General features: G+C 35.0%; 2 protein-coding genes across 16 annotated transcripts in view; one reads left to right on the top strand and one right to left on the bottom strand.

Moving 5' to 3' along the window:
* The window catches only part of RAD51C (RAD51 paralog C), a 78,584-nt gene extending 71,974 nt beyond the window's left edge, over positions 1 to 6,610 (bottom strand). For 4 of the 5 annotated variants that reach the window (XR_012481265.1, XM_074261939.1, XM_074261941.1 and 1 more), the window contains exons 1-2: positions 6,442 to 6,610; positions 4,229 to 4,279 (exon numbers count right to left, since the gene is read on the bottom strand). Coding sequence is in view for 4 of the 5 variants with exons in the window: in XM_074261939.1 (XP_074118040.1) it covers positions 4,229 to 4,279; positions 6,442 to 6,610 (220 nt within the window). In the remaining variant the exon portion in view is untranslated. The remainder of the gene's footprint in view (positions 1 to 4,228; positions 4,280 to 6,441) is intronic. The other variant, XM_074261940.1, reaches the window with a different exon arrangement.
* The window catches only part of TEX14 (testis expressed 14, intercellular bridge forming factor), a 196,480-nt gene that overhangs the window by 40,142 nt on the left and 129,799 nt on the right, over positions 1 to 26,539 (top strand). For 8 of the 11 annotated variants that reach the window (XM_074261937.1, XM_074261936.1, XM_074261931.1 and 5 more), the window contains exon 1: positions 24,029 to 24,329. The exons of 2 other annotated variants lie outside the window; for them this stretch is intronic. In XM_074261937.1, the coding sequence (XP_074118038.1) occupies positions 24,274 to 24,329 (56 nt within the window). In that variant the 5' untranslated portion in view covers positions 24,029 to 24,273. Of the gene's footprint in view, positions 1 to 6,707; positions 7,328 to 24,028; positions 24,330 to 26,539 lie in introns of those variants that run through there. One more of the 11 variants, XM_074261932.1, reaches the window with a different exon arrangement.

Raw genomic sequence — 26,539 nt, 5'->3', positions numbered from 1 at the left:
GCACATAGCAAACATTTATTAAATATTTTATTCTTCCTCCCATTTCTTCATATTGTAAATAGTATCTAAGACTTAGAATTTTTTTTTAATGAATAACTGCTAGAAGCCTTTCCAATAAGATCAAGATAAAGGGAAGATACTCATTGTCACCACTCTAGTTTTATGTAGTTCACATTAAAAACTAGAAAAAGAAATTGAACCAATAAACACAGGCAAAGAAGAAACAGAATTACTGGGTTTGGTTGATATTTTGTTTTATTTAGAGAATCCTATTATTCAACTAAAAATTATTTCAAACAATAACATTAGGATAGTAACAAGATATAAGATAAATCCACAAAATCATAGTCTTTCTGTAAATTACTAACAAAACACAAGAGGAAGAAATAGAAATTTTAGGTTATAGAATATATGAAATATTTAGAAATCACCTCCCTAGATACACATAGGAATTTATATGTAGAGAACTACAAAATACTCTTTGCAAAAATAAATAAAGGGAGAGATTAATTGTTCACAGTGGTCGATTAAATAAAAATGACAATACTACCCTAATTAATGTACAGATTTAATATTATATCAACCCAATTACCAGAGATACTTTGTAGAACCAGAAAAAATATTACAAAGTCCCTCTGAAGGAACAAAACATCAAGAATTCCAAAGGAAATTTTTTAAAAGTATAGGATGAAAAGGGGCTAGCTGTATCAGATCTCAATCTGTACAACAAAGCAATAAACCTGAGGTCAGTCAAATTCATGCTATCTAATCTGAACTGGAACTTCACTACTGCAAAGCAATTCTTTTTTACTCAGCAAGTGCCTGTCTCCCCAAAATCAGTGTTCTAAACTTTTTATCTTCAAATCCCTTGAGCTGCCATTGCCAATGCATCCTCTCTCAGACAAAGCAACTGACTTCTATTTTGCCGAGAAAATTGAGATCATTCGTTGTCTAGGCATCAAAACCTCTCTCTCTCCAGAACAGATGGCCCTTCTTGAAAACTGGATTGTCCTTTGTACACAGGCAAAAATGCAATATTAGCAGAGCTGTGAATTAGTCAACCATTGTGGAAAACCAGTTGGAATTATGATATGAAAATGACTAAAACATCCAGGCTCCTAGGAATTCAATTGCTAGGAAGACTTAAGAAGAATGGCTCCATTTAAAAAATAATAATAGCACCTCTTTTTGTAATAGCAAAGAACTTGGGGAAAAAAAGTAGATGGCTGAACAAATCATGGTATGTTAATGAAATGGAATGTTAAAAAAGCAAAAATAAAATACTAAATAGGAAAAATACAAAAAAACAAAACAAAACAAAACAAAACAAAACAAAACAAAACAAAAACAAACAAACAAAAAAAAAAAACCCAGAAAGCACGAACTGAACTAATGCAAATCATAGTAAAATAATATATTGTTATAAGAAATTACTCTCATGGTATATGTTGGAAGAATAGTTGGAGAAGAAAGGGAAGGATATTTTGAAATGAAGGCACCGTAAAAAAACAAAAAGGTACTAATACATTTTTAAAGGTCAACCCCTCTACTTGTATCTTTGTTCCTATTCCCTTTCTTCTCTGTAGGATTTGATCTTTGGGATTCATTTCCTCTCTCCCTTTGCTGCCTTCTCTTATGCTTTCAAATACCCCCAGGTCTTCTTCATCCTTAAAAGAATGTACACTACTAATTATATATACGAAAATCATGTAGCACTATGCTCAGGCTAAGGACTGCCATAATAGAATTACTGAAATAAATGTTCTGTGAAGATAAAAAATATGGTGCAGATGTCTTGATCATATATTGTGAATGTTTATTTACAATGTCTCCAAAAATGATTTAATTTTTTTCCAGTGAAATAAATTTTTTTAATTTATTTTTTGAAAATACAAGTTTTAGGGGCAGCTAGGTGGAACAGTAGATAGAGCACCAGCTCTGAAAACAGGACCCAGTTCAAATCTGATCTCAGACACTTAACACTTTCTAACTGTGTGACCCTGGGCAAGTCACTTAACCCCAATTGCCTCAGCAAAAAAAAAGAAAAAAAAAAAAAAAAGAATACAAGTTTTTATATTCAAGTACCATTTCATTTTGTTCATGTAGTTAGACCAAGGATATGCAATTCTTTATTTTAAATAAAGCAGTTAAAATGAGGTGTATTTTGGTACACTGCCAGTGAAATTGCTTTCTTATGGTATATCTCCTTACCAGAAAAATCTCTAAGTTAAAAAAAAGTTTAAAGAAAAAAAAAAAAAAAGCGATATGCACTACTGAACTGTTGGTGAAGTTATGAATTGGTCCAACCATTAAAAATGGTTCTGGTAAAGCAATTTGAGACCATGCCCATTAAGTTATCAACCTTTGACTCAAAAATACTATGACTATATGAAAAAAAGTGCTCCAAATCATTATTGATCAGAGAAATGCAAATTAAGACAACTTTGAGATACCACTACACACCTGTCAGATTGGCTAGAATGACAGGGAAAGATAATGCAGAATGTTGAAGGGGATGTGGGAAAACAAACACTGATGCATTGTTAATGGTAGAGTTATGAACGGATCCAACCATTCTGAAGAGCAATTTGGAATTAAACTCAAAAAGTTATCAAACTGTGCATACTCTTTGGTCCAGCAGTGTTACTACTGGGCTTATATCCCAAAGAAAGTTTAAAGAAGGGAAAAGGACCTGTATGTGCAAGAATGTTTGTGGCAGCCCTCTTTGTAGTGGCCAGAAATTGGAAACTGAGTGGATGCCCAACAATTGGAGAATGGCTGAATAAATTGTGATATACGAATGTTATGGAATATTATTGTTCTGTAAGAAATGACTAGCAGGATGAATACAGAGAGGCTTGAAGAGACTTACATGAACTGATGCTGAATGAAATGAGCAGGACCAGGAGATCATTATACACTTCAACAACAATACTATATGATGATCAATTCTGATGGACATGGCTCTCTTCAGCAATGAGAGGATCCAAATAAGTTCCAATTGATCAGTGATGAACAGAACCAGCTCACCCAGAAAAAGAACACTGGGGAAAGAGTATGGATCACAACACAGCATTTACATTCTTTCTATTATTGTTTGCTTGCATTTTTGTTTATTTTTTCTGTTTAATTTTTCCTTCTTTCTAAATCTGATCTTTCTTGTGCAAGGTAACTACAAATATGTATACATATATTACATTTAACATATACTTCAATATATTTAACATGAATAGGACTACCTGCCATCTAGGGGAGGTGGTGGAGGGAAGGAGGGGAAAAGTTGAAACAGAAGTTTTTGCAAGGGTCAATCTTGAAAAATTACCCATGCATATGTTTTGTATATAAAAAGCTATAATAAAAAAAATGTAAAAAAAAAAAAAAAAAATACTATGACTAGACCTACCCCCCCCCCAAAAAAAACCAAGCAGGGGAAAAAATCAGATGTGCAAAAAGATTCATAGCAACTTTTTCACAGTTGCCAAAAAATGAGAAACTAAGGAGGTATCCCATTTGGTAATAGCTAAACAAGATTGTGGCATATAAATGTAATAGAATGTTCTCATGCCATAGTGATGAAATGGACTATTTCAGAGGAATCTAGGAAGATCTTTATGAATTGATGTTGAGCAAAGTAAAAACAAAAAACAAACAAACAAACAAAAAACCCACAATACAAGAACAATTTATACAGTGATTATAGAGAAAAACTTAGAATGATTTTAGAACTCTGGTTGATTGTTGTTCTTCATTCTCAAAAAGGACCAAAATGTGAATTAGTTATGTTAGAGTTGAGGTACAGTGTGTCTGCTTGTAGCTGATCAGGCCAATTCATGAGCTCAGAATGCTCTACCTGGACTCTCTACTTTTGCACATTCTCATTTCTTCTGAGCTAATTTTTTAGGGCTCTTTTCTAGGGCAAAAGAAATTTGTTTTTTGAGTTTTTTTTTTAATTTGTTTAATGGAGAGGGGAAGATTAAGAGGGACAAATTTGTTTTAAAAATACTTGAAAAAAATAGAATGAATAGACTACATTTGTTTCCTTCCACTTTCTTACCTTCTAATCACTTTTTAAACCCCAATCCTACCACTCAACTGAAAGTACTTTCTCAAAGCTTATCAATAATCTCTTAACAGTTAAATCTGATTGCAGTTGGTAACAGCGGATAGCGAATCAGCCCTCAGCCTGGGTGTTAGGAAGACCTAACTTCAAAAACAAATGGTATATTACCTGTATGACCATGAGCAAATGACTTAACCCTGTTTGCCTCAGTTTCCTCATCTGTAAAATGAAATGGAGAAGGAAAGTCAAACCACTCCAACATTGTTGAAAGAAATTCCCAAATGGGGTCATAAAGACACAACTAAAACAACTAACAACATCCTAGATGACTGTTTACAGATCACCTTTTCCTCTTCTCTTGGTTTCCAAGACACTACTACTTACTTCTGTGACCATTACCTCTGGTATTCTTTGCTAGACCACCATTCACCTCTCATCTCTTAAGCATAAATCCCCACCCCATCCTGCTCCTTTCTTCTGCACTTTTTCTCTTGGTCATTTCATTTACCCTCAGCTATTCAACTGCCATCACTACGCAATACCAAATCTATAAATCTACTTCTAAGTATTCTAATTTTCAGTCTGCACTGCCAGTTGATCCACACCGATATATAAACATCCTACTGGCATCACAAACTCACTATTTTTTCTCTTTCATATCCCCAATAGTTTCTCTATTTCTACTAAAGGCAGCACCATTCTTCTAGTCATTCAAGTTAGTAGCCTGGTCTTTATCTTCTGATCTTATCTCTCCCTCAACCCCTAGGTTATCAGTTGCTGGGTCTTCTCAATTCTAATTTCATAACACCTGTCATTTTTAGTTCCTTTTTTCCATTTAAAGTGGAAAAGAAATCTCCACTCTTATTTTAGGTCCCCCATGTCCTTTTCCTAAAGTAATAATGTCCAAATTGGTTTCCTTGTTTCCACTTCCAAAATCCAATCTATCCTCCAAAGTTGCCTAAATCACCTTCCTAAAGATACACACATAATCAAGTCACTCCCAGTTACCTCTAGGATAAAACACAATTTTTTTTAAAGTCCATATGATTTATTTATTTTTGTCCCTTCGCCTTTTTTTGTTAATAGTTTTTATTTACCAGATATATGCATAGGCAATTTTATAACATTGACAATTGCCAAACCTTTTGTTCTAATTTTTCCCCTCTTTTTCTCCCCCCCTCCCCATGGCAGGTTGACCAATACGTGTTAAATATGTTGAAGTATAAATACAATATATGTATACATGTGTAAAACACAAATTCTAAAGGGATGGATTGGCACCTGTAATTTCACTGATGGGGGATGCTACAAATGATACTTTCATAACCTTAGATATCTGTCTGGGGTACAGACAGCTTAAGCAACTTGTTTTAGGATCACACAGTCAGTTCACATCAAAGAGAGCACTTGAAACCAGATTTTCCTGTCTCTCCTAAGGTGCTGCTCTATACACTAAGGCATTTTAACCATTTTTTTAAAAAGTTCTATGGCAGCAGCTTTTGGTGGTAGCGAAAAACTGGAAAATGAATAAGATGCCCATCAATTGAGAAAAGGCTGAACAAATTGTGATAAATGAAGATAATGGAATATTATCACTATAAAAAATGACAAACAAGCTGATTTTACAAAGAGTTGGAAGATTTACATGAACTGATGCTGAGTAAAATATTATACACAATAACAGCAAGAATGTGCAATGAAAGCCTTGGTTCTTCTTGGTAGGTCAGTGATCCAAAGCAATCCCAATAGTTTGGACAGAAAATGCCATCTGCATCCAGAAAGAGAACTAAGGAGACTGAATGTAAATCAACGTATGCTTTGTTCACCTTTTTTCCAATTTTTTTTATCTCTCTCAAGGTTTTCCCTATAGTCTATGGATCTGTTAAATGTACGAGAAAAAAAATACACGAGATTACAAAGGAAACTAATTCTAATAAACCATTACAAAAATATTTATTAAAAAACTACAAATGTTTTATTTTTTAAAAAATCTCCCAACAAACTCCAGTTTAAGAACATCAAGGCTGTCAGAACTTTATTAGACCGTCTTCTCCGTTGTCACTCAGTCCAACAAATATTTAACAATCTTTTACAATGCGCCAGGCACTATACTGAGCTTAACCCAAATAATTAACAATTATTTACTGAAGGTCCTGAAGGTCCTGGAGGAAAGTTCTAGTTGTCTCCGTATGGACATACATGTATGACCGTACATACGGACGCTTCCCTCCGCAAACTCGCTTCGGAAGGAAGACCTGAGAAGGGGGCGGGCCCGAAGAAGAGAGCGAGCAGCCCGCGAAGGCGGCCGAGGGCTTCTAGGGCCCTGGCACCTAGGGGTGCCCGGGAGGATTGGACAAATGGACGGGCGCTTGCCCACGTACCTCTACTGAGCTCCGAAGGCTTCAGCTCCAAAATCTCCTCGGCTGACTGGAATCCGGTACTCACTAGTTTTACTCGCACGCCAGGGGCCAGCGGATAGCTCCCCAAGTCGCGTTGCATGGCAGCGAAGGGAAGGTCCACACCAAAGGTAGAGGAACCCACCTCTAGCATCCGGGATTCGGGTTAGGCGCTCAAAGCAAGAGACACGCCCCCTGACGTGACGTCAGACGTAAAGCCAACTGGGAGCGAGGCTGCGGTCACCTCCTTTAGTGCACGGGAATTACTAGGCCTCACTGGGCGGCCCAGTGCCGCTGTCACTCAGCTTTCTAATGGCTTAAAGCGAGGAAGGGCGGGAATTCGTGGGGATGAAGAGCCCACATCTGATGCAGCCACTCGCGGCGAGCGGCTTTGGGACAATTTAGTGGGAGAGACTGGCCCGTCGAGGGGACCGATTTTTTCTTCCATATACACCCCCCCCAAAAAAAAACAGTTGGTGAGGTAGTAGGCCGCACCTTTGGCTGGTCTGGAAACCCCTCCTTTCCATTCCCCCGCCCCAAAAGGCTTCAGAGGATCCCGAAGACTGAATCTCCCGAGATCCTAGATAGACCTCCCTCGATGATCCCGACCTGCCCTGTGGTTTCTTCACCAACACAGCCTCTATCCCAGCCCCTCCCCAACCCAACGCTTTCCCGCCCTCGCAAGGAATTGTGGGCCACAGGGGTCACGCCTGCGCTTCGTTCTCGTTCTCGTTCTCGACCTCGTCTTCATCCTTTCAATCCTATCTACCCCCACCCCTCAAATCCCGTCTGCGTGGGATGATGAAGGTTCCCAAGACCGTTAGCTCGTCTGTCTTTGTGTAGGAAAAGGAATAACTGGAGGAGAAAGCAAGTAATGAGCAACTCGGAGTGGGTGGGCTCAGGCTAAGGGACGGATAGAGGATGGGACTTAAAGGAGGACCGAGGGAGGTGGGGGAAGCAGGTTCTTGCCTGGAAAATGGCGGCGGAGTTGAGGGGCGTCTGTAGGCCTCTGGCCTACTAGGCCATGCTCAGGCCCCATAAGCGAGTTGTCGGGAGTCTTTGTTAGTCTCCTTTTGAAGGTACATCATGCTTAGAAATATATTGCTTTAAGATTTGTAATTCATTCTGCAAGTATCTCATTTTAATCTCACAACCCTAGGAGATAGAAGCCATTTATTATCCTTGTTTTACAAATAGGGAAATTGAGGCAGAGCAAGGGTTAGTGACTTGTCCAAGTTTACACAGAGGGGGAAAAGGGAGAGGCTAGATTTGAACTCAGGTATTATTGACTTCAAGTTCAACATTGTATACATTTGCACCACCTGGTTACTGCCTGTATAAAACCGTAGGCTAAACAGGTATAATTCTGTCCTGTTTCATTCTTAAATCTTAGAACAAAATTTGACCTCCTGCCACCTGTTATATAGTTTGCATAGTTTGCATTTTGATAATACAAGCACATGGTAATTGCATAAAAATGATCACTGATTCTCAGAGCTATTAGATTTGATGCTGAATGAATTCTTTTAAATTGGAGATTCTCTTTTTTTCTGGTAATTTTTTAAATAAAAATATTTTACTTTCATGGCTTTCTTTCTCCTTGAAAATTAACTTTATAAATGGAAAATAAAATAGTTCTACAAATGAGAAATTTTCAGACTTTCTGGATATATCAAAAAAACAAAAAACAGCCCTCATATTTTTTTTTCCCCACTTTTTGTTGAGCAATATGGCTGAAAAGAGTGACTGAGATTTTCTGTAGAGGACAATTTTTAATTTTGTAGAACTATTTCTGATACAATTCTCACCCAATTTAAAGACTAAGTTGGAAGTTCTTAACCTTTTTTGAGTGTCATGAATCCCTTTGGTGGTTTTTGAATTGAGTATGGATATGGGTTTTTTCTAGCGTTAAATATTTTTAAATATATAAAATAAAGTGCCAAGGGAATTTAGTTATATTGAAATAGTTATTTAAACGTTCTCTAGCTGGGGCAGCTAGATGGCACAGTGGATAGAGCACCAGCCGTGGAGTTAGGAGGACCTGAGTTCAAATCTGGTCTCAAAACACTTTAAAAAGGTCTTAGCTGTGTGACCCTGAGCAAGTCACTTAACTCCAATTGCCTTAGGAAAGGAAGAAAGAAAGAAAGAAAAAAAAAAAAAAGAAAGAAGCTTTGTGATGCTCTAAATCTCTAGGTGTCATTTTCAACTCCTCCTCCTTTCTCTCATTTTCCTATCCGTTGTTAAATCCCGTTGAGTCTACCTAACGATATCTCCAATTTAAAAAAAAAAAAAAAAAAAAAAAAAAGCCTTTTCACCTTTGACACTTTTGGTTCAGACCTTCATTGCATTGCAGTAACATTCTGGTTAGCCTGAAGTTTTTCTCCATTAAGCTGTCTTCCCAAAGCAGAGGTCTAACTGTAATATTCATTCATAAATATATTTCAGTAGTCTCCAGTTACCTCCAGGATTAAATATAAATAATTCCCTAATCTAGCTCCTTCAAACCTTTCCAGTCTAAACCTTTATCCTCTCCACAACCTGCCCTCCTTGATATTCCTCACATAAGATTTTATCTCCCAATTCCATTCATTTTCACTATCTATCCCCTTTGCCTGTAATGCTCTCCTTTGTCTCTGGTTTCTGGCTTGCTCTGATCTAAGTTAAAAATCCCATTTTTTGTAAAAGTCCTTTCCTGGCCTCTCTTAATTTTAGTCTCTTCCCAATGAGATTATCTTCTTATCCTAATTTGTCCTCATGAGATATTTATTATTTGCTACTATATGACAGACACTGTACTTATTTCTTGGAATACAAAGAAATACAAAGAAAGGCAAAAGAGTTCCTCTTCTGAAGGTCAGTCTAATAGAGACAGCATGAAAATAATGTACAAACAAGATATAGATGTGTATACATGTATGTATAACAAATCAGTTAACCAATAGAACTAACATTAGTCATTAATATTTAAGATATCAGGATGAAGATATCAGGAATGTGATAAATAGATATAAAGATATCTTGTAGAATGTTGAATTTGATGGAAGTAAAGAAGCCGAGAGGCAAAGATAAGGAGGAAAACTTCTAGGCATGAGGGACAGCCAATGAAAATACATGGAGTTGGGAGATAAAGTCTCTTATAAACCAGTGTCACAATATTGCAGAATGTGTGTGCAGACTAATGTGGAAGAAGGCTAGAAAGGTGGGAGAGAGTCAAAGTATGAAAGCTTTGAATACCAAAGAATTTTACATTTGATGCCAGAAGTAATAAGGTATCACAAATTTATTGAACAACAGATGATATAGTCACCTGCATTTTAGGAAAACTAATTTGACAGTTGAATAGAGGATGGATTAGAAAAGGGAGAGAATTGAATCAGGGAAACCAACCATTATATTGTTTAGTATGTCAGGTGTGAGGCGATAAGGTGGTATTGTCATCAGAAGAAAGAAGGGGAAGCAAGAAGAGATAGTTGTTGTAAAGGTAAAATTGACAAGTCTTGGTAACAGATTGGATATGAGGGAGGAGAGATATGAGGATAACTTTGAGCCTGGATGATTGGGAGGATGGTGATTCTCCCAACAATTAAAGAGAACTTCAGAAGAGGGCGAGGGTTTTGGGGTACAGATGAGTTCAGCTTTGGACTTGTTGAGTTGAACAATGAGAACATTCAGTTTTGAAACGTCTAGTAGCAGACAGAGCTCTGACTCAGTGTTAGGGGAGAGGTTAGTGCTAGTAGATAAATAGATCTAAGATTCAGCAACTTAAAGAGTAATTGTTGAAATTATGGGAACTGATGAGATTCCGAAGAGAAATAATATATAGAGAGAAGAAAACATGTTTCAGGAAAGAGCCATATAGTCTATATATGTGTTGTTATACATAGTAGTTTCTATGTTGTCTAGACAGCTGTCTAAGCAGTCATCCCAAGAGCATATTAGGATGAAAATTGAAGGACAATATATAGCAGAAAAATGGGGGAAATTATTAAAATCATGACAACAAATTGTTTTATTTAAACCTCTAAAATGTTTGTTTTTTTAAAAGGGGAACTAGACTTGGGGATGGTAAGGAAAGATGGAATATAGGGTTAGAAAATAAATGCAAATGTAAACAATAAGCTGTTTTGTGAATTACTTTAATCATCAAAACTAACTAGAACATAGAACAGAGCACTAAAGGCTTAAAGTATTCCAATGACAGATCTCAAGATTTCAATCTGTACTATTTGGAATTTGGGCCGCAAGCCCTGTTATTTGGATAGATTACTGATTAGTTACTGTAGTTCACATTCTAAACAGACTTGAACTAAAGAGTAGCACCTCAAAGCAAGAGATGATATGCTTAGTCTTTTGTTTAACATAACTACAAAAATTCTTCCCCAGAATGCAGTGTGAGGTTGAATTTTTTAATGTGAATATGAATCTTCATGTCAAACTCCTTAATGTAAACTCTTGTTCAGTCTTGTTAATTAATGCTATGGCATTTGTTCTGCTCCACCTTTTCCCATGTGTTCACATTTTTTTATGATGACCTTTATTATTTTTTTCAAGAACTTTTTGAATTAAAAATTTGAATTAATAAAAGAAACATTCATTACTTACTTTTTCCTAGAGTTCACATTAGGGAACTTTCTACTACTTATTATGTCTTATTTCAGTGCTTTTACACAGGCTAACCACCAAACCAGGAATTCTGTCAGGTCAATTCTTTGAGTTCTAAGATTCCATCAAAGTTTAACTTAAATGACACCTCTTATGTGATATTTTCTGTGATTGACTCCCAACACTGAGTACCTTCTTAACCCATATGCAATTTACCTTGCACAATGTCTATCTATACATATTATATCTATCTATACATCTATATATATTATATCTATACATATTGTCTCCCTCAACAGAATAGAATGGTAGCACCTTGAAGGCAGCAACTGCTTAATTTTTATTTGTATCCCTAACAGAGGCCCTACCACATAGTAGGCTCTTAATAAATACTTTTTAATAAATTGATTTGTTTTGAAATAGCTTATTCATTTTTTCTCAATGGTGTTTTATTTTTCTGAATATATATATATATAGTTTTCAAGATTTCATTTTTGCAGGACTTTTTTTCTCCTTAACTTCCTCCTCCTCAAGACAGCAAGCAATCTGATATAGGTTAAATATTGCAATCTTTTAAAACATATTTTCTTTTTTTTAATTAAAGCTTTTTATTTACAAAGCATATGCATGGATAATTTTTTCAACATCGACCCTTGCAAAACTTTTTGTTCCAAATTTTCCCTTTCCCCCACCTCTCCCCTAGATGGCAGGTAGTCCAATACGTGTTAAATATGTTAAAATACATGTTAAGTAGAATATATGTATACATATTTATATAGTTATCTTGATGCACAAGAAAAATCAGATCAAAAAGGAAGAAAAACTGAGAAAGAAAACAAAATGCAAGCAAATAACAGAGTGAGAATGCTGTTGTATTCTACATTATTCCCATGATTCTCTTTCTGGATGTAGATGACTCTCTTCATCAGTGAACAATTAGAACTGGTTTGAATCATCTCATTGTTGAAAAGAGCCACCACATCCCTCACAACTGATTGTTGTATTGTCTTGTTGTTGCGGTGTATAACAATCTCTTGGTTCTGCTCATTTCACTTATAATCAATTCATGTAGGTTTCTCCAAACCTCTCTGAAATCATCCTGCTGGTCATTTCTTACAGAACAAATATTATTGTATAGTATTCATATACCATATTTTATTCAGCCATTCTCCAATTGATGGGCATCCACTCAGTTTCCTGTTTCTTGACACAATAAAGAGGGCTGCCACAAATATTTTTGCACAAATGGGTCTCTTTCCCTTCTTTAAGATCTCTTTGGGATATAATCTCAATAGAAACATGCTGGATCAAAGGGTATGCACAGTTTGAGAATTTTTTGAGCATAGTTCCAAACTGCTCTCCAGAATGGTTGTATCTATTCACAGTTCCACCAAAAATGTATCAGTGTCCCAGCTTTCCCACATTCCCTCCAACATTGGTCATTATAATTTCCTGTGTCATCTTAGCCAATCTGACAGGTGTGTAGGGTGTCTCAAAGTTGTCTTAATTTGCATTTCTCTGATCAGTAGTGATTTGGAGCTCCTTTTCATGTGGCTATAAATAGTTTAAATTTCTTCATCTGAAAATTGTCTTTATATCCTTTGATCATTATCAAGTGGAGAGTCAATTCTCTATATATTTTAGAAATGAGGCCTTTATCAGATCCTTTGGATGTAAAAATGTTTCCTCAGTTTATTGCTTCCCTTCTAATCTTATCTATATTAGTTTTGTTTGTACAAAACCTTTTAAATTTGATGTTTAATTTGATATAATCAAAATTACCTATTTTGTGATCAATAATGATCTCTAGTTCTTCTTTGGTCACAAATTCCTCCCTCCTCCACAAATCTGAGAGGTAAACTATCTTATGTTCTTCTAATTTATTTATAATATCATTCTTTATGTCTAGATCATGAACCCATTTTGACCTTATCTTGGTATACAATGTTTGGTGTAGGTCTATGCCTACTTTCTGCCTTACTAGTTTCCAATTTTCCCAGTAGTTTTTGTCAAATAGTTAACTCTTATCCCAAAAGCTGGGGTTAAACATATTTTCATATTTGTCATGTTGTGTGAGAAAAGTCAGATTTAAAGGGGAAAAAAACACAAGAAAGGAAAAAAAGCAAACAAAAAAAAAAAGATGAAAATATGCTTGGATCCATATTCAGTCTCCATAGTTCTCCTTCGGATGTGGATATCATTTTCCATCCCAATTCTATTGGAATTGTCTTGAATCATTGCATTGTTGATAATAGTCAAATCCATTTCTTATTTGTTTTTTTTTAATTTTTTTTACATAAAATTAACCAATGACTTTTCAATTTTATTGGGTTTTTCTTTCATAAAATCAAATCTTAGTTTTATGTATTAACTAAATGGTTTTCTTTCATTTTATTATTCTTGCCTTTGATTTTCAGGATTTCTAGTTTGGTGGCAAACTTTCTAGTTTGTTTGTTTTTTAGTTGCATATCCAATTCATTGATCTGTCCTTTTCCTGATTTATTGATATAAGAATTTAGAGACATAAATTTCCCCCTACGTACTGCTTTCCATAAAGTTTCCATCCCATAAATTTTGGTATATTGTCTCAATGTGTTTAATGAAATTATTATTTCTCTGAGTAGATGCCCATCATTTGGGGAATGGCTGAATATGGTATATGAATGCAATGGATTATTGGATTATTTTTGTTTTTCCATCCAATCCAATATTTAATTGGATTGTTATTATTGTTCCATAAGAAACAATCAGCAGGGTGATTTCAGAGATAGCTAGAAAGATTTACATGAACTGATGCTAAAGTGAAGTGAGTAAAAGCAAGAGAAATTGTACACAGCAATAAGATTATGTAATGATCAACTTTGATAGACTTGGCTCTTTTCAGCAATTAGGTGATTCAGGGCAGTTCCAGTGGACTTGTGATGGAGAGTCATCTGCATCCAGAGAAAAGACTATGGGAACTGAATGTGGATCACAACATAGTATTTTCACCATTTTTTTTTTTTGTTGTTGTTGTTGTTTGTTTGCTTATTTTTTCTTTCTTATTTTTCTTCCTTTCTATCTTTTTTTTTCTTGTACACCATGATAAATGTGGAAATATGTTTCAAAGAATTGCACATCTTTAACTTATTTTTGCAATACTTGCTGTCTAAGGAAGGAGAAACAGGGAGAGAAGGAGAAAAATTTAGAACACAAGGTTTGCAAGAGTGAATGTTGAAAATTATCTTTGCATGTATTTTGAAGTAAAAGGCTATTATTATTTTTAAAAAAGAAATTACTGTTTCTTTGCCCCACTGATTCTTTAGGATTAGATTATTTAGTTTCCAAATAATTTTATCAAATGCAATTTTTATTGCATTATGATCTAAAAATGATGGATTTAACATTTCTGACAGGATTTTAATACAGTAACTAAAGCATTAAAAGATAAAAAGTGCAGTGTTGTATCATAAGTATCTGTAATATGTAAAGCATATAAAAATTGAGAGAGTAAAAAAGTCTTGGATTTAGGGATTCAAATTATTTGTCATATTTAGTATGACAATATTAGGTATAATTGCATATCTTATCTGGCTCAGTTTTTTGTCGTTTATACCTACATTGTAGGAACAAATCCTAAGTTGAGATGTGGAGGTTTTCCATTTTTTCAAGGTAGTATGATATAAGGAAAGGTATAGTCACTGCTCCTTTCCCTGTGCTCTGTTCTTTACTCAGTAAAGGACCTTGTTCCTATGTAGCCAATAATGCTAGCACTGGGTTCTATTCCTGAAGCCCTAAATTAGCTGGATGACCCTAAGAAAGTTCCTTAATTCTAAACCTTTTGTGATTCATAAAATGAAATGCCAACACTATTTACCTCACAGGATTATTGTTAGATTGCAGAAAAATAAGGTATGTGACATAGCTTCAAGTTTCCTGCAAACAAGCTCTTCCCTATCCTAAAAATAATTTCCCTACTGCTATCTTTTCAAACTGTCTTTTTTTTTTCAACTCCTTGCAGTCTATCTTCAATTCTTACTACTTTACTGAAATTCCTCTTTTTAAAAATAGATTTTTTGATATCTTTTGTTCTTACATTTTCCCCATTTAGATGCCCTTATGTATTGTACTTTCTCCTTCATCCCAGAGAACCATTCCTTTTATATATAACAAAGAATGTCTTAAAAATAAAGAAAAAGAGATGAAGGAAAAAAGATTTAATAAGACTGATCAACACTTTGAAAAATTCTTACATGTAATGATTCATATTTGTCAGCCTCAACCTCTACAAAGGTCACAGGGTGTCATCTTAGATCATTTTTTGGAGCCAAACTTCTTATTTATAATTTCTCAACATTCAGTTTCTATGTATTATATATCTGTATATTGTTTTTCTAGCTCTATTTACTTTACTCTTCCTCACTACCTTTTTAGTCCTATTATACCTTACTTCCCGCTATAAACTCATCTATCCAGTAATGACTTCCTAGCTCTTCTATGAACAAGACAGTCTATCTCTGGCTCCAGGAATTTTTTTTTAAACTGTCCCCTATACCTGGAATGCTCTCCCTCCACCCACCTTACTGACTTTCTTAAAGTTCCAATTAAAATCCCACCTTCTATGGAAGCCTTCCCCAATTCATCTCAATTCTAGTGCTTCCCTCCCCCTTCCCTATTTATTTCCTTTTTGCTCCTTATATAACTTGTTTGTACATATTTATTTACATGTTTTCTTTGCTATTAGATTGTAAATTCCTTGGGGGCTGGGACTTTCACTTTTTTGTATCCCCAGTACTTATTAGCACAGGGCTTAGCAAATGTTGATTAAGTAATTGCATTATGATCTTTCCATGATTCTCTGTATTCTTCATGCTCAAAAAAAAAAAAAAAAATTCACAGATTATCTTGTTAAATCTAGAAGTCTTTTTTTTTTTAAGTTCTTTGAGACATTTGACACAATTCATAATGATCTTTTTTTCCTTGGTTCCATTTCCTTGGTTGCTACTTTTTTGAATTCTTATGGTTCTATTTACTTTTCCTTTTTCTATTTTTCTGAATCCTCATTCTCTTGTTGCTTAAAAATTGCTTTCTGCCACAGTTCTGTCCTTGTTCCTCTTCAATTTCTGCAGTCTTTCTCTAGCAATCTTATGTTTTTCACTTAACTTCATTATCGTTTCTATGTATACGACTCAAAAGTATCCATTTCCAACTTTTTTCCAAATTTCTAGTTCTGTATTTCTTCCTTCTGGATATCACTTCAGCATCTCAAACTCAACTTGTGAAAAACTAAATGTCACCTTGCCCCAAACCTGCTCTTCCTTTAAATTCTATACTTGTGTCTTGACAATGCTTTCTCAGTCACTCAGACTTTTTTTTAATTAAAGCCTTTTATTTTCAAGATACGCATAATTTGCAACATTCACATTTGCAAAACCTTGTGTTCCAAATTTTTTTCCTTCTCTTTCTCCCACCTTCTCTCCTAGATGGCAAGTAATCCAATATGTTAAACATGTACAGTTATTTTATACATATTTCCACAATTATCATGGTGCATAAGAAAAATCTGATTTAAAAGGGGAGGGGGAAATGAGAAAGAAAGCAAAATATAATCAAAAAAATAACCAAAAAAACTCCAAAAAATACTATGTTGTGATCCATACTCAGTTCCCACAGTCCTTTCTCTGGGTGCAGATGGCTCTCTTCATCACAAGACCATTGGAATTGGCCTGAATCACTTCACTGTTGAAAAGAAATATGTCCATCAGAATTGATCACTGTATATAATCTTGTTGTTGTGTACAGTGTTCTCCTAGTTCTACTCACTTCATCTAGTATCACTTCATGTAGCATCATTTCATGTAAGTCTCTCCAGGCTTCTCTGAAATGATCATGTAGATTGTTTCAATAATATTCCATAACATTCATGTGCCATAATTTATTCAGCCATTCTCCAACTGATGGACAAACTCAGTTTCCAGTTTCTTGCCAGTAAAAAAAGGGATGCTACAAACATTTTTGCACACATAGGCCCTTTTCTTTTTTTTTTTTTATGATCCCTTTAGGCTATAGGTCTAGTAGACACTGCTAAATCAAAGGGTATGCCCTTTGAGCATAGTTCTAAATTGATCTCCAGAATGGTTGGATCGTTTTACAATTCCACCAACAAAGTATTGTCATTTAGACTTGTAACCTTTAATTCATTTTTGGTTTTTCCCTTTAACTTTTCCCCATATCTATTCAGTTTCCAAGTGTTAATTCTTCTTCAATAATCAATGTATTTAATTTCCTTTCTAATTCTATTGCCATTTTTCTGGTTCAAGTCCTTATCACTTTACCTCTAGACTATTATAATAGTTTTTAATTGGCTATCTTGAATCTATTCTGCCTAATCTCCAGTCCATTCATCCCACCCAAAGTCACTTTCCTATACATCATTCTAAAAATCTTGCTCTTCCACTCATAATCTTTTAATGATAGTCAGATGCAAATTGAATAAATTGCATCATTTGGCATTCATAGTCATCTGCAATTTACCAACTTATCTTTCTAGCCTCATGTTTACTATTTTCTATTTATTTTCTCATACTCTTGAATTCCAGCAAAAAAATGGCCTTACCCCATTTTTATCCTGTCTTTTCTCCATCCATCCCTTCCTCTTTCAATGTCCAATTCAGGTACTATATTTTCACAACTTCCCCATCTCCAAATTCAATAATCTCTACTCCCATCTTCAGATTCTTATGGAATGATCTTCTATATTAGTTTTTGTATACCTGTATATCTTCACTTCCACTATACATGTTCAAGGACCTCATGGTTCAAAGACCTTTATAAGTGTCTTTGTATGAATGGGATTAGGATAATGACCATCTTGGGCATACAAGGGGTTTTCAACAGGAATATTATCAAAGTCATTAATTAAACACATAGCCTAATTATCTGAGTATTGCATGTTTTCAGGAATGCTTCCCTGTTTGCATCCTTAATAGGATATAATAATATGCATCCTTGATATTCCTCTCTTTGAAGGAGATGATTATTTTAAAATTGTCATGTATCTTCATTGCTTAGCACATAGTAGTTTATCAAATGTTTATTGATAAATATAACTAAAGGATTGAAAGTAAAGCATATAGTTAATAAATTCTGTATGATGATAAATATGGCAGTGTATTAAATGTAATAAATGTACTGCCTATCTAGAAACTGCATTCTCACAAAGAAATTTTATCCAGAGTTCTAGAAGAATTAGTTAGGACTAACTAGAGCAGAAGCAATGATAAAATTTTACTTTTGTTTCACTTCTAAGAAGTTTTTTAATCTTGTTAAGCTCCTGTAAAGATCAGCAAATTTGAAATTAATGTGGTGGTCATAGCTAATATCAGTGGTTTACAAAATAAAATGAACAAGTTACTTTCTTCAACTCCTTTTGCCTTCCAACTACAATTTAGAAAATGTCTATCCTTGTATCTCCAGTGTAGGACACAGAATTTTGTTGTAATGAGTTGAATTCTAATTATGCTCAGTAGGATTGTCTCTTAGGACAATGAATCATCACTATGATAACTAGATTGGGAGACTCCCTAGTTTAGAACATATTCTTTTGCTCTATAGTAGATTTAACAACTGAAACTTGAAGGGTAAGGAATTTTATTATTCATTTAGCAAAGACAAAATAGGAAAAAAGAAGGAACCCTTCTGGGAACCTTCTAGATCAGAAACAGAAGAACCATTCTGAAATAATAAAGGTGGGACATATTTTAAGAAAATTTATCCTAAGGTCCATCCACTTGGGAAAAAACACATTTTATTGAAGGGTTTTTTTTTTTATTTTCAAAACACATGCAAGGATAATTTTTCAATATTGACCCTTGAAAAACCTTGTGTTCCAGTTTTTTTTTGTTTTTTTTTTTTTTTTTACTCCTTCAATCCTTCAAGAAAATACAGAGAAATATGTGCACACCCACACATGCAACAAAAATTTAAAAATTGTAAGGCCAGTAATGCATGGCCAAAAGCAATATTGTGTAGAACAAAATATTAGTTATATGTTTGTTAAATAGAATTATTGGCATAAAAGCTTCCTCCTCCTAGATGGCATATAATGCAATATATGTTAAACATGGTAAAAAATATATATTAAATCCAATATAGGCATACATATTTATACAATTATCTTGTTGCACAATAAAAATCAGATCAAAAAGTAAAATACAAAAGGGGGAATAAAATTATGCTTGACCACAACAAAAAGAGTGAAAATGCTATGTTGTGATTCACACTCAGTTCCCACAGTCCTTTCTCTGGGTGTAGATGACTCTCATTATCACAAGATCATTGAAACTGGTCTGAATTATCTCATTATTGGAAAGACCCACGTCTATCAGAATTGATCATCATATAGTATTGTTGTTGAAGTATATAATTATCTCCTGGTCCTGCTCATTTCACTCAGCATCAGTTCATGTAAGTCTCTCCAGGCCTCTTTGAAACCATCCTGCTGATTGTTTCTTATAGAACATTAATATTCATATACCATTACTTATTCAGCCATTCTCCAAGTGATGGGCTTCCGCTCAGTTTCCAGTTCCTTTCCCCACAAAAAAGGCTGCCGCAAACATTTTTATACATGTGGGTCTCTTTCCCTCCTTTATATTCTTTGGAATATAAGCCCAGCTAAGAAATAGACCGGTCGATCAATGGAACAGATTAGGTATAAAGGACAAAAAGGGTACAACTATAGCAATCTAGTGTTTGATAAACCCAAAGATACCAACATTAGGGATAAAAGTTCATTATTTGAAAAAAACTGTTGGGAAAACTGGAAATTAGTATGGCAGAAATTAGATATGGATCCACACTTAATACCAAGATAAGATCAAAATGGGTCCATGATTTAGGCATAAAGAATGAGATCATAAGTAGATTAGAGGAACAGAGGATAGTCTACCTCTCAGACCTGTGGAGGAGGAAGGAATTTATGACTAGAGAAGAACTAGAGATCATTATTGATCACAAAATAGAAGATTTCGATTACATCAAACTAAAAAGTTTCTGTACAAACAATACTAATTCAAACAAGATTAGAAGGGAAGTAATAAATTGGGAAAATATTTTTACAGTTAAAGGTTCCGATAAAGGTCTCATTTCCAAAATATATAGAGAACTGACCCTAATTCATAAGAAATCAAACCATTCTCCAATTGATAAATGGTCAAAGGATATGAACAGACAATTCTCAGATGATGATATTGAAATTACATCCACTCATATGAAAGAGTGTTCCAAATCACTACTGATCAGAGAAATGCAAATTAAGACAACTCTGAGATACCACTACACACCTGTCAGATTGGCTAAGATGACAGGAACAAATAATGATGAGTATTGGAGGGGATGTGGGAAAACTGGGACATTAATACATTGTTGGTGGAGTTGTGAAAGAATCCAACCATTCTGGAGAGCAATCTGGAACTATGCCCAAAAAATTATCAAACTGTGCATATCCTTTGATCCAGCAGTGCTGCTATTGGGCTTATATCCCAAAGAAATACTAAAGAGGGGAAAGGGACCTGTATGTGCCAAAATGTTTGTAGCAGCTCTTTTCATAGTGGCCAGAAACTGGAAGATTGAATGGATGTCCATCAATTGGAGAATGGTTTGGTAAATTATGGTATATGAAGGCTATGGAATATTATTGCTCTGTAAGAAATGACCAGCAGGAGGAATACAGAGAGGCTTGGAGAGACTTACATCAACTGATGCTGTGTGAAATGAATAGAACCAGAAGATCGCTGAACACTTCAATGTTGTATGAAGATGTATTCTGATGGAAGTGGATATCTTCAACATAAAGAAGATTCAACTCACTTCCAGCTGATCAATGATGGACAGAAACAACTACACCCAGAGAAAGAACACTGGGAATTGAATGCAAAATATTAGCACTACTGTCTATCTACCCAGGTTACTTATACCTTCGGAATCTAATACTTAATGTGCAACAAGAAAATTGGATTTACACACATATATTATATCTAGATCATATTGTAACACATGTAAAATGTATGAGATTGCCTGTCATCTAGGAGAGGGAGTAGAGGGAGGGAGGGGAAAATCTGGAAAAATGAATACAAGGGATAATGTTATAAAAAAATTACTCATGCACATATACTGTCAAAAAAATGTATAATTATAAAATTAAAAAAAAAAAGGAATATAAGCTCAGTAGAAACATTGCTGGATCAGAGGGTCTGCACAGTTTGATAGCCCTTTGCGCATAATTCCAAATTGTTCTCCAGAATGATTGGATCCATTGAGTGAAACCCATTCTAAAGTGCCCGTCCAAGTGGAAAACCTGTCAAACATCTGTACTTCAAAATACTATGATGAAGGAGCTAATTTTCCCTGGGGAAATGTTGTCCATATCTGGAATACTCTCCCCTTTTCAATTCTGCTTTCTCTTTTTCTTGACTTCTTTTAAGATTCAGCTCTAAACTTAGCTCCTTTAGGAAGCTTTCTCTCATCCCTTTAATATTAGACCTTTTCCTCTATAAATGCATTCATTAACACATGGCATAAGCCTCGATATTTTGAGTTGAAGAATGGACATATGGGTTGAATGAGCAAGAACTCAAAGATGACACATTAGGGACTATCTGGGTGACCAGGAGGATGATGGTACTTTGCATAGAAATAAGAAGTTGAGAAGAGAAGTCCCAAGGGTGAAATGTGGGGAAAATAATAAGTTCTGTTTTGGACATACTGAATTCAAGGTGTCGAAGAGGCAATTGGTAATGGCACACAAATTCCAGTGTGAGATTAGAACTGTCATATTTATTTGAAAATCATCTACATAGAGATGATAATTGAATCCTTGAGAGATTTTTATGAGATCAGATCATTAAGTGAAAATAGAGAAGGAACATCCATGATTAGTAGGGTTGTCTTGAATGTAGATCCATCAAGGGAGATTGAAATGGAGAGGTCAGATAGAAGAAAATAGAGCATTTACTAAATGTTTATTGTGTGACAATTACTGTCTAAATTTCTGGGGACACAAGAAACATCAAAACAAGATAGTCCCTAATCTCAAGGGGTTTACATTCTAATGGGGAAAACAAAATATAAAAGGGAGCTAATGAGTATGATAGTGCTTAGAAAAAAAACCTAAGGAATAGAGGGATTGGAGGTAACAAATGATGATGATGTGTACTGTAAAACCCTAAGAGGTCTGTCTTATGGTAGGTAGGAGCAGGTTAAGATGTGTTCTCGGGTAGGCACTGGCAGTTTGAGGATGTTCTCATCTTGGAATAACCTCTAGAGTACTAAGGAAGGCTTATAGACTTGGTGACCACTATCAGGGTTGAAAATTTTGAGAAGATAGCCCCTAGAACTGTTCTAGGATTTTAGGGAGGGTTGCTCTTAAGTTGAAGCCTAAACCGAACTTTAAAGAAAAATAAATGCAAATGAGGAAGATTGACAGCTTGAACAAATTCATGGAGAAAGAGAGAATATCATTTAAATATGGGGAATAATTAATACTTCAGTGTGGTTGCAATATAATAATTAACTGGCATTGATATAGTACTTTGAGAAGCAGAAGATGGAGAATAAACCTTGGAGAAGACCTTGTTTCAAGATCTACATCTGATCCATACTGCCTTTGTGACCACTTTCTCTTCTCAGTAGTCCTAGGCAACATGGACAATATCTTTAAAGCTTGCAAAGCTTTTTACAATCTTTCCTTCATTTGAACTTCACAGCAGCTTTTGGAGATAGGAACTACAGCTATTATTTTCCTTATTTTATAGCTAAGGAAAGATATGATAAAAGTGGGGGGGAGTAATAATGAATTAAGGCTTTAACAACAATAATAATTGCTGACAATAGCAGTTTAGATATAGAAGTTATATCATTTGAGAGAAATGATTCATTTGGACCTCTAACTATTAATCAATATTAATCAATTAATCAGTATTAATCAATTTGATAGAACCATGTTTAGAGTTCTATATATAAGACCCCAGAGCTGGGAGCTGCAGATTCAAAGTTCACTTGCTTAACTATAGGAAATTTACTAAAAGCTCTCATACTTGTTTTACCCTTACCATTGTGACTAAGCCCAACATGAACAGATACTATGTAGAAAGACCCCCAAGATGTTTTTGTACCTCCAAACCAAGAAGTTGTCCAATGGGAGCAGATGACCATCATATGACCACTTAGGTCACTATCTGTGATAGCTTGTACCATTTATTCCTGCCCAAATTAAGGTGAAGCTTGTCCATCTTGTGTGGAGAAATTCTTGCTTCATCCAATTTGTGACCCTGCTGACAGATTTTGCTTATTCAGTGGAATTATTCTATATTTGGTATAGCTGTTCCAAAATGACTGGACATCCAGTCATATAAAAATAGAGCCCTGGAAGAAGTTGTTATCTCAGACCGAGGAAAAGACCTGAGGTCCACTTCCATTAGAGGGGACCACAGACTTTAATAAAGTGCCTTTGACACAGACTTCTGCCTCAGTCTCTCTTATTTTAGGTGGGATAAATTTTAATCTCAGTATTGAGAAAACTAAGGCTGAGAGTTTAACTGACTTGCCCACAGCCATATATAGCCAATGAATATCTGAGGTAGGATTTGAATTTGGGCCTTACTGAGACTCTCATATCCATCACTCCAGTATAACTATACCAGCCTGGCTCTTTCCATCAAAACAAGAAGCCATTACCATGAGGATGTATTTGCTAATTAGTTCTGTAAATGAATAAGAGGAGAGTGAAGATATATGCAGTAACATATAATAAAATATCATCATCAAAAATGAAACTGAGGAATTTCAAATCAAAAAAAGTACTAATGTTTTGTGAAAAGATCTAGCCAGGTGCCTTAATATCTTAATCCCAGGCATACCTGTACTTCATCACAAGGTCAATTATGATGTCAGTTGTTCTGTACTTTATAGTGGAATAAGACCCTTTTATGGTGGAATAGAAATATGAGGAATGTAAATGAGAAGGCAGTAAAGGTATGAAATATATAGATCAAAGAGCAGCATGTAGGTTGGTCAGGGCTCACCCTTATGGGTGTTCTACATCTCCAAAGTTCCAGCAGATATCTAGAAGATTGTTCGCTGTTCTCTTTAGGGAGTCAGTTGCTCCTAAAAGGATAAGTTATTGGTGACCATGTGCAAACAGTGCTCGGAGTGTGAACGTGTAGGAGAGGTATCAAAATGAAGGTGCTCTATTCGTATTCTTTACAAAATCCTGTGGTTACTATACATTGGAGGTAGGTACTATATTATATAGATTTTAAAAACTGGTAGTTTGAGAGATTGTAGCTAACTGGAATTTGAATTTGAGGTCATAGTTTTTAATTTGGACAATTCTTCACTTCCTTCTCCCTCCCACCTACATTCACAAATTATGTGCCTCCATTTGTGACATTTGGGAAAATTTCTAAGGTTAATATATCTGGATCACCATGACCAGCTCAAAGCTTCTAGAAATCAAAGATTATTCCTATTTTAAGATTTGCAGCCATAATGGCATATATAACTATCAGGATGGACTAATTTTAATACAGTGAGAAACAGATATGGAAGTGTCTTATCTGGAGAAATGTAAAACTGGTGAAACCTTCAGAAAGGAACCTTGATTGATATAGGAGTTGTGGAGTAAATAAATGAAGATTCCTTGGGCTAAAAAATAATTTTTTTCTTCATATACAACTACTTGGAGGATATTTCCTCAAGTCCTTCAATATTGGAGGAGAGTTTTATTCCTTGGTGTGTATAGCTATCCAGAAATCAGATCTTGCAGGAGTGACTATGAATTTAGAGTAGTGAATGTTCAAAGTGTTGGTGCCAGAGGATGGTAAGGAATAGAGACTAGCCTATCATATTTATTTGGTGGGATAGGTGCTATGGTCATGAAGATGATTTTTCCAGCACTAAGATTTATCCATTAATCCATATATATTGGATTACTTGCTATCTAAGGGAGGGAATAGAGAGAAGGGAAGTAACAAATTTGGAGCCTAAGATTTTGCAGGATTTAATGTTTAAAACTATGCATATGTTTTAACAACAAAAAGCTTTAAAACAAATAAAAATACATAAGAAAGAATGATTCTAGTAACACAACCCCTCCTGCACCTATAAAGTATCCTCCTTATTTTAATAGTCTGTGGCTTTTTAACAAAAAAGGAATTTATAGCCTGAAGTTTTCTTATTTGACAAAATTTTATTGCCTTCTCAACATTGATTCATTGTTCTTTTGACTGTTTTCTCCGACTTCACGTTTGTGCTACTTTGTAGTCCAATAACATAATCTATCGCATTCATATGTTATAATTTGTTCAGTCTTTCTTGAGTTGTCAAGCCTCTTTTGCTTCCAGGTTCTTCTTACAAATTTTTGTACATATGTGTTCTTTTCTTGTTAGCAATAATTTCTTTAGACCGTGATCCAAGAAGTATAACCTACAGATTATCAAGTGTAAACATGTTAATAATGTTTCTTGTATAATTCCATATTGTTTCCCAGAATGAATTTTGAACAGTTTCACCAGCAATGAATTAGCATGCTTTTCTTCTTTCCACTTCTCCCAACAGTGAGTTTTCCAGCTTTGCCAAGCTGATAAGAGAAAGGATTACATCAGAACTTTAACTTTTTGTTCATTACTGAATTAATTTTATTTAGAATTTCATTAATTTTATGTAGTAGTACAAAAGAATTAATCAGGCCCTCTTGTCCATTTCTGCACTATTTAACAGTAGTACTTTCTAAATGGATGATTTTGTGCTGAAGCCAGAGTTTCAGATATCCAGAACATAGTCCATGAACAGAATGTATCTGTAACCTTATGGTACCAAAGGATATTCTCATTTCTGATGATGTCATTAATGTTTCACCATTTTTCTCAATGCTGCAAGATGTCTGGGGCAGTGATTGATGCATAGAAAGGGTATTGATGATGGGGGTGAAACTGTCCACTTTAATCTGTAAAATCATCACTCTGAAATTGTGTCCCCTTTTGATCTGTAAAATTAACACTCTGAAATTGTGTTCCCTTTTGATCTGTAAAAGAAGGGAAATTCTGGCCTCTCAGATTCCAGAGAGTCTAAGAGAAGACATGTTTTCCAGGCTGGGCTTTTCTAAGACAAATCACCCTCCCCCTCCCATTGATTTTTTGGATAGTCATATCCTCATTCTGGAAGCCTTCAAAGTGATTTTCATTCAATTGGAGATCTGATATTGAGTGACTGAAACTCCAAGATGAGTATCTAGGCCTAGAGGCATTGGTTATCTTTTCAACTGGAAGTTTTAGCCTCAGACTTCTATAAAGGGCAATTCTAAACTCCATATTTTTGTAGGAGTCCAAAGTAGTATGCTTTACCAAGAGACCTCTCCCCTCTTGGCATAGCTGCCTACCAGGACCCTTGCCCACTGTGAAGAGACCCTCTTCTCAATGAAACTTCTTGTTAATTCTTTGTTAGG

The sequence above is a fragment of the Sminthopsis crassicaudata genome, chromosome 4, assembly GCF_048593235.1.
Source record: "Sminthopsis crassicaudata isolate SCR6 chromosome 4, ASM4859323v1, whole genome shotgun sequence".
Classification (NCBI taxonomy): Eukaryota; Metazoa; Chordata; class Mammalia; order Dasyuromorphia; family Dasyuridae; genus Sminthopsis; species Sminthopsis crassicaudata.
This window is presented reverse-complemented; position numbering and strand designations above follow the sequence as displayed.